This window comes from Psammomys obesus, unplaced genomic scaffold (assembly GCF_907164565.1).
Source record: "Psammomys obesus unplaced genomic scaffold, mPsaObe1.curated_primary_1811, whole genome shotgun sequence".
In the NCBI taxonomy this organism is placed as follows: Eukaryota; Metazoa; Chordata; class Mammalia; order Rodentia; family Muridae; genus Psammomys; species Psammomys obesus.
Genome location: NW_026585504.1, coordinates 46,771,428 through 46,780,379, shown reverse-complemented (window position 1 = coordinate 46,780,379; position 8,952 = coordinate 46,771,428). Strand labels below are relative to the sequence as shown.

General features: G+C 37.7%; 1 protein-coding gene across 1 annotated transcript; it reads left to right on the top strand.

Moving 5' to 3' along the window:
* The first annotated feature begins 217 nt into the window (after positions 1 to 217).
* Positions 218 to 7,530, top strand: Serpinb2 (serpin family B member 2). Its single transcript, XM_055604871.1, has 7 exons — positions 218 to 385; positions 3,725 to 3,844; positions 4,167 to 4,295; positions 4,784 to 4,901; positions 5,231 to 5,370; positions 5,960 to 6,124; positions 6,870 to 7,530. Exons 1-7 carry the CDS (start codon positions 218 to 220, stop codon positions 7,272 to 7,274), a joined length of 1,245 nt encoding a protein of 414 aa, XP_055460846.1. The 3' UTR covers positions 7,275 to 7,530.
* Positions 7,531 to 8,952: the final 1,422 nt, after the last annotated feature.

The window sequence follows — 8,952 nt, the reverse complement described above, 5'->3', positions numbered from 1 at the left end:
AAAGGGCAGGAAAGTCCCGTTTCAGGATGGTAACGGGGATGTTATGCCTGGGCATGGCGAGCTGCACCTAGTTCTGGCCTCTAAACCCTTTCACCTTCCCTCATTTTGTTTTATGGGGGAAAGTCAGAAAGGAAGCCTTGGGCAGGATGTAGCAGGGCTCTGTTGACTTTGTCATTCAGAACTTTTTCTCTTTCCATTTCCCTTCTAGATTGACGCAATGGAAGAACTTTCCATGGCAAATACCATGTTTGCCCTCAATATTTTTAAGCACATAGACAAAGCAAACCCTGCCCAGAATATCTTCATCTCTCCATGGAGCATCTCATCCACATTGGCCATGGTTTTCCTTGGCGCCAGGGGTGACACTGAACACCAGATGGCCGAAGTGAGTTTAAACTTTACATCAGAACCAAATGTCTTCTGAGTTGAATTGTAGGCTTTTTGTTTTGTGCTGAGGTCATCTTGACTCTAAGAATGCAGGAATGGTAGTGTGATTGTCATCACTAGGCATTACAACACAGACTCCATAACTTCAAGCCTGTGGAATGACCCAAGAAACTACGGCAAATAGCAGAAGGATATTAGCATCTCCACAAGGATGAAAAGAGTTACCGACAAAAACTCTCCTTTAACTTGTACCATGCTCAGTCTCTGCAAAGCAAGCGTTTTGCATATGCTACCTCAGTTGGTTTTCCAGTCAGTGCCATGTACAGATGACATCACTGGCAGCCTGTTGGCAAGGGCACCCATACCTTCCTAACTCCTAAGAGGCTCCCTCTTAGCACTCCACCATTGTGAGTAGTGTTTGTTCCAGAGACCTGATGTTTTCAAGCCAGGGTCACAAAGAAGAAAAAGTCACTGTGGTCTTTGTCAGCATACTCATAGAGGTGTGTAGTTAGATATAGCTTTAATAGATTTATCCACATTTTCATCCACACAGTGGGGATGGATGTTATAGACAGCCAGTCTTCAAAACCAATGTGGACAGCATGTGAAGCACCACTGTCAGAGATTTTATGTGACATGGTTTCTGTCTTCCTTCCTTAAAGAATGGACCCAGATTTGAACGGGGGTCTCTTCCCTAGACTTCAGAACTACTTAAAATACATACTGCAACACACATGAAGATTCACACAATGTATTTAAATTTCTCACGATCCTGTTACTTGTTACGTCAGGCCCCTGGATATGAAAATCATGTAATTAACATTTCATTGCATTTCACATGCATGCAAACATTAAGAGTATATGTTTTCAGTACAAGCATGGATTGTGCTGTCAGTCACACCAAAATGCCTCTGGCTCTTTTCTGGTTTCCCACGAGAATCCTATCTGAGCACAAACACAGTCTTCTCAGGAACATAGTGACCCACTTCAGGTGAGCCTCTTTTTAAGGACAGTGTCACAGAGACAACATGAGCTAGTCTTGCTGCAGGTCAGGAGGCAGCTGGGTTCCTCCCTATTCCCGTGGCAGTTTAAACAGCGTGTCTTACAACACAGCTCAGTTGCTCAACTCTGGTGGCAACAAGGCTGTGCAACGCTCCTTCCTCTTTATTTTCTTTGCCTTGAAAAGAACCATAGTAAACCACATTTCACAAAACCTTCGAAAGCATTAGTGTTTTCAATGTAAAGGACCAGGAGCAATATAGCGAGAGTAGAAATCTCAGGTGAAATACTCAGGGTTACTAAAAAAATAATTTCATATGCTGAAGGAAAAATTCACCTAGTGGTCACTCTAGACAGACACAGATTTCCTAAATCAAGAAAGTTTTGTCAGGGTGTGGGACTTTTTTTTTTTTTTTTTTTTTGTGGCTCTGCTGCATGAGACGATTTTAGAATTCAAGTGCTAACTTGATTGGTTTATAAATACAAAAAGATTTTTTTTTTTTAATGTAGGGGAGAAGCACGGATCTATATGGTTTTCCTGCTTCCCTTCTAGATTAAACAATGGGAGAACTTTATGTGACAAGTGTTATCATTGCCCTCAGCTAAGGGTGTAAAGACATTGAAATCCTCTGAGTCTCGATTTTCTCACCTATAAAATGGGAAAGAACACCTGTAACTTACCCAATAGCTGTGAAGATGAGAAATAATATGTAGAGCATCTAGAAATAGTAATTGTAGTAATAGCTAAATCATATTAATTCTAATTTTAGTGCTTATAAATAATCCTTCTGAAAACCTGTCAGGAGTTTACATAACTCTGAATCCTATGAAATGGATGCAATGATTATCATGCTTGTTCTACAGATAAGATAATTAGGACACCAGGGTGAGAAACGGTAAGCTAGAATATGTAATATTGTTAGAGGAGAAGGAGGAAACAAGATAGTAAGGTGATCCCCTAGACAGCACAAGGCTACAGAAGAGCTTTATGCATGCCAGAGATGTTTGTCAGCTCTGTGTTTAGTGTTAGTCTTTGAGTGTGTGTCCCAGCCAGGCTGCCTTTTCAGATCTCTGCATGGGCCAGAATAAACTCACACTTGAAGAGTCACTGCCGCCAGTAAAGTTTACTGAGACTCAGGGAGGCTCTCTTGCTCTCCAGGAGAACCCTGATTTAAAGGTCAATTGCTTTAGGGAGTAGAAAAACCAGAAAATCTATACAGAATTATTCCTTCTTTCAGAGAGAGAGTGAGTGAGAGAGAGAGAGAGGCATATGACTTGGGGAGCAGAGAAAGATCTCCAAAGAGCAATTCCTCTCTTTCTAGTCTTGGAATCCACGGACTGGCTAGATACCTTCATTTCAAAGCTCCAATTACCAGCTTATTTGCAAGTTGCTTTCCTCTTCATATGGGTCTCATGAAGAAGGGCTTCAGGCCAGAGGTTTCCAAAGAAATTGGAAGTAGGGAGCCCTGTTAAATGAGTCTGTGGAAGAATAAGATGGACTGGTGACAGTTTTGTAGAGAAGGGAGTTGAGGTAGCTTTACAGAGGCCATCACCTTCTGTATCCACCACCTTCACTGGGCTGTATGAAACCACCTACTTACAATGTAAGAGATTCAGTGAATCAAATATCTGTAAATTGCCCCCTGACACATACATTAATTTCTCTCTGTGTGCGCACATAGTATTTGTGAATATCTCATCTTAGGTGATCTTTGTTAATATTAGGTGACCCATATTCATGTTGAAGCTCACTTTGGCATCTAACTTTCCTCAATTTAAATATATATTAGTAGGAAAGATCACTTCAGAAAAGAGAGGATGAGTTAGTTCTATTGATTTATTTAAAACATTAAAGACAAAAAATAAAAAGTACTATTGGTGTTCTTCAAGACAGTTTGTGGGCTGGAAGAAATTTAGATAATTAAAGGTAGACTTCATGAATCATCTCATAATAACATTGATTTCTAGAATGTCCAGTAAAGCAGTTAGCACCAAGTACTTCATAGATTTTTATGACACAGAAAGCCTATGTCTGCTTTCCACATACAAAGGTGGTTCTCAACCTTCCTGTGACCCTTTAGTACAGTTCCTCATGTTTTGGTGACCCCCAACCATTAAATTAATTTTTTGCTACTTTATAACTGTAATTTTTCTAGTTATGAATCGTTATGTAAATATCTGGGTTTTCTGCTTGCCTTCGGTGATCCCTCTGGAAGGGTCAGTCGATTCCAAAGAGGCTGCAACCCATGGGTTGAGAAATGCCAAAGTAGGGGTACCTAAGCCATTGTGAAGTAATTTTGCATGACCATGTTATCATTCCTTCTTATTCTGATTGCAGGTGCTGAAGTTTAACAAAATTGGTGGCTTCGACATCAATAGGGAAACCCCAGAGAGCTTCAAGGGCTGTGATTTCACACAGCAGATACAGAGGGAAATATACCCTGATCCTATTTTACAGGTACCTGGCTTGGGTCTTCATTTTTCTTTGGTATTCTATCACTAAGTCATAGCATTGAACTGAGAAGGAATGTAGCACAGTTCTTCCATCCGTAAACAGAAAACTGAGACTCAGTGTTGCAATAAGTATTCTGATGGCATCCTACGTAATAAGGGGCAGATCCGGGACAGCATCCAGACATGATAACTTTTCAGTCATTGCCATTCTCCAATCATAGTCTTCTGCCATAAGTGTATAGATTGTGTTGAGAAAATGTTATTGTTTTAGGATTCTTTAGTTAGTATTGCTGTGTTATTAATGAAAATTTCTTCCTTCTATTAAGGCACAAGCAAGAGATAAAGTCCATTCATCCTTCCACTCCCTCAGTTCTGCAATTAACACATGCTCGAGAGGTTATTTATTGGAAAGTGCCAGTAAGCTGTTTGGAGAAAAGTCTGCAAAATTCAAGGAAGTAAGTGAAGCCTTTAACTAGAAGGGCTGGTACCAGCAGTGAGGTCAGTTTCGAAACACCTTGCCACAATTCATGGGAGCAGAGTCAGAATTTTAAGTGAGTTTTTAAAGGATGGGCTTACTGTCTCTTCTGTGCTGCTAGGATCTCCAAATCCTGTTGAAGATGTCTCATGTGAAGAGCAGCAAATTATGATAGTGATCTGACTGCCTTTCCCAATGATATAACAATGATTCTCCTCTATTCCCTAAGTTATACCTTTGTCCTTATTCAGTGTCTTTAATGCACAAGGCAGATAGAATTGAAGCTGGGGTTCAGGGCTGAGCATTAGTGGTGGAAGTAAAACTGTTCCTTGGATCTGCACCCACCCCATTCAACTCAACTCCCATTCTTTTCATCTCTCCCTGTTTTGGTTGGGGCCTGAAATTCATCACACCTTAGCTTATTCAACCCATGCTGTATATAACGTTTGGTGTTTCCTTGTTTTAAAGGCATACGTACAACTCTGTAAGAAATATTACTCTACAGAACCAGAGGCAGTAGACTTCCGTGAATGTGCGGAAGAAGCTAGGAAAAAGATTAATTCCTGGGTCAAGACTCAAACCAAAGGTAAAACTTTAGAAATTTCTTCTTCTTTTTTTTTCCACATAGAAAACTTTGATTTCCTTTGCAACCATCCTTGAATTTAATTCCTAGTCCCTTGAAATTTGTCAATCCTCCTTCATCTCCCTCTGAGTTGAATAAGCCTCAGACTACTAAAAAAATTTGTAACAATATAAAAGGAAGTAAAAAAATACTATAAATTTATAAAACATATATATATAATTTATAAGATTCATAAAAATACTATAAATTTCCAAATACTGTAAAATTATTTTAAATGTGTATTTATACAGTTCCTCTTATAAAAACCTAAACATGTGCTGTGTTCTCTAAAGGTGAAATCCCAAACCTATTAGCTGAAGGTTCCGTAGATGGAGACACCAAGTTGGTCCTGGTGAATGCTATCTACTTTAAAGGAAAGTGGAAAACTCCATTTAAGAAAATTAAAGAGCTTTATCCTTTTCGTGTGAACTCGGTATGAGACAAGATGTATTTTCTTAACATATATTTAAAGCTTTACAGAGAATACAGAAAACTTAGAGAGTACTCATTGATTTACCAACAACTTGTTAGTTACAGTTTATGAATGTTGGATATTGACTCTTTCAAATTGCTTTCATTCAATAATTTTCTAAGAGTCGGTGTGGCTAGAAGTGATGACCATGGTTTGATAATTCCACTTGCCTAGACTTAAATGTTGGTTCTGTGCTTATACTATGGCTTCATTTATCATTCATGTGTTTTGTTTTTGATCTTTAAAGCTAGAATAATATGTAGTTCAAAAGGCTGTTGTAACTATACAATAGGATTTACTTAAGTTCCTGGCTCATTTTAGGTATTATTTATTATTATTAATCTTACAAAGTAGTGTCTATAAAATGAAAAAAAATCCATTAAGTTTGAGTACCTTCTATAAAAATACACAAGTAATTGACTTTGCTGATTGAAGAAAACACATTTTCTTATTAGCATTGAAGTAAAAATCATTTATTGTTTAGCCTTTCTTGTAAATATTGTAAATCACTGAGAATTGACTTTTATATTTTACTTTTTAACAATATTAGCATGAGACTAAAAATGTCCAGATGATGCACCTACGTGAAAAGCTGAACATTGGATACATAGAGGATGTAAAGACTCAGATCCTAGAAATTCCATATTATGGAAATATCAGCCTTTTCCTGTTGCTTCCTGATGACATCGATGATGCATCCAGTGGCTTGGAGTTGGTAATGCATTACAATTTCAACTGTTCTAAAATCTGATATCAAATTTTTCTTTGCTAAAAATGAGCACCTATGCCTTGGACATGGTGTGCAATTTGTCATAGAAATGAATGAGTCACTTGATAATACATGTGTTATGTCCCAAAATTTCAAAATCCTTTTTTTTTTTTTAGTTTTTAATAAAATGGTTACGTTTGTATTTTATATTTTATTTTATTTTGTATTTTTTACAATATCAGTGTGGATAGTAAAGGGGCACATGAAGTCCACCTGTAACTAAGGAGCAATTGGCAACTAATATGAGACTCAGTATGAAGCCCTGGCTTGCTTGGAATAGACCAGGATGGTCTTGAATTCAGAGACCCACCCTCTTCTGCCTCCTAGGTGCACGATTCAAGAGCATGCACCACTACACTCATCTTTGCAATTTACTTTTTCTAACATTATTTCTTATTATATTTGTGTTTATGCCTATTTTGCCAACATGACTGTCTGTATACACCATATGTGCAGTATTCATGGAGGCCAGAAGAGGGCACTGGATCCCCTGAGACTGGAGCCACTTACGGTTGTGAGCTGCCATCTCGGTGCTTGAGATTGACCTTGTGTCCCTGGAAGAGTAACCATTGCTCTTAACCACTGAACTGTCTCTCCAGCCATGTGGCAATTGATTTTTAACATTAGACTTCGAGCTATTTTTTTATTCTTTTTTAAATTTACTTTTTTGTTTGTTCTTTATGTTTTGCAGCTGGAAAGGGAAATAAACTTTGATAAACTCAACAAGTGGATCAGCAAAGACACAATGGCTGAAGATAACGTTGATGTTTACATTCCCAAGTTCAAACTAGAACAACGTTATGAACTCAAATCCATTCTGAGAAGCATGGGCATGGAGGATGCCTTCAATGAGGACAAGGCCAACTTCTCAGGAATGTCCGAGAGAGATGACCTTTTCCTTTCTGAGGTGTTCCATCAAGCCACAGTGGATGTCAATGAGGAGGGCACAATAGCAACTGGTGGGACTGGAGCAGTTATGACAGGGAGAACTGGTCATGGAGGTCCACAGTTTGTGGTAGATCATCCCTTCCTTTTCTATATCATTCACAAAAGTACCAATGTGACACTATTTTGTGGTAGATTCTCATCACCCTAAAAGGGGAGGACTTTATTTCTATATTATATTTTATAGCATGAGCTCTAAGCCTCAAATTGCTTCTTCAAGTGCCAAAAATTTTAAGACTTTCCTATACATTTCTGTACTTCTTCTATAAACTAAACACAAGCTCAAAAGTAACTGAGAAACTGACAGCAATGCTTACAGAATAACTTCATTAATTATTTTGTTTCCAAAAAACAGATGATGTCTATTTAGTTCATCCTCATTAATGCTTTGTCTTCATAGCTTTAGTTTTTACAGTGTTATTTATTATTTCTATATGGTAGTTTTACGAAGTATTATCTTCTGTTTGTTTAATGAAACTGTACCAGTTCAGATGATCAGATAATTTTATATTTAAAGTAAAGCAGCCATTTGATCAATTTATGAAGGAAAAAATGAATCCTTTTGTGTTCTCCCATATAATCACCCAGACAAAAGTACTTAACAAAAGTCAATAACATATTATATTTCCATCATTGTATGTCATATGTATGTATCTGCAATTCATCTATAATTGGGAATACATATTTAGTAAGCATGCTTACTTACCCACTGTTATTGGTTATCAGTCCATGTTTGTTAATCATATTTCCATTACTGTAAACTATACATAAATTAATAAAGTTAAAAGATTTATGTTGGCTTATTGTTTTAGATGTTCCAATCCAAGTTTGGTAGGCTGATTGTTTTTGTGTCTGTGGTCGACAGTGCAATGTGGTAGAATGTGTGCAGAACAGTGCCTTTCACTTCAAGACAGAATGCAGAGGAAAAAAAAGATACTAGTACTTGCCAAGTCCCTTAGAAAACATATAACCTGAGACCTTGACTTTACAGAAGGCTCTGCCTCTTAAATGTTTCCACTACCTCCTAAAAGCATCAGTCAGAGGACCAAGCCTTTAATGTATGGAGACATTCCATAGACAAGCTATAATACTTTGATTCCCAAGAACTAAATCACAATGTGTCACTTTTGGGACCATAGAAAAATACTCAACATAAAGGAGCAAAGAACATATGTACTTGTCTTGCACAAAGGCCAATATTGAGGGTGAGGGGGATGGTGTCTCATGTTTTGGTTGGTTGATTTTGGTTTTCTTTTTTCTTTTCTTTTCTTTTTTTTTATTTTTTTTTATTTTTTATTTTTATTTTTATTTTTTTTTTTGATTTGCTGTGAACTTGACACAAGGCAGAGTTATCTGGAAAGAGGAATCTGATTTCAGAAAATGCTTTCATCACATTGCTCAGAGGCAAGTCTGTAGGCCATTTCCTTGATTAATGATTGATGTGGAAGGACCTAAATCATTGTGGATGATGATATCCCTGAGCAGGTGGTCCTGGCTTATATAAGAAAGCAGACCAAGCAAACCAGGAAGAAGCCTTGCTTCATGGCTTCTGCTTCAGTTCCTGACTTCAGATTCCCGCATTTCTTGAGTTCCTGTCCTGCACTACGACATGGAATTATAAGCTGAAATAGACCATTTCTTCACCAAGCTGCTTTTGTTTATGGTGTTTTCTCAAGTCGATAGAAACCCCAAGTAAAACAGATGGTGTCTTAGTCACTGTTCTATGTCTGTGAAGAGACACCGTTTCCAAGGGAACTCTTACAAAGTAAAGCATTTAATTGGGTCTTGCTTACAGTTTCGAAGACTTAGTACATTATTATTATAGAAGA

Coding starts and splice junctions, on each gene's coding strand:
- Serpinb2 (XM_055604871.1), top strand. CDS start 218: ATGGAAGAACTTTCCATGGCAAATACCATGTTTGCCCTCAATATTTTT. Junction 386..3,724: donor CTGAACACCAGATGGCCGAA/GTGAGTTTAAAC, acceptor TTCTGATTGCAG/GTGCTGAAGTTTAACAAAAT. Junction 3,845..4,166: donor ACCCTGATCCTATTTTACAG/GTACCTGGCTTG, acceptor CCTTCTATTAAG/GCACAAGCAAGAGATAAAGT.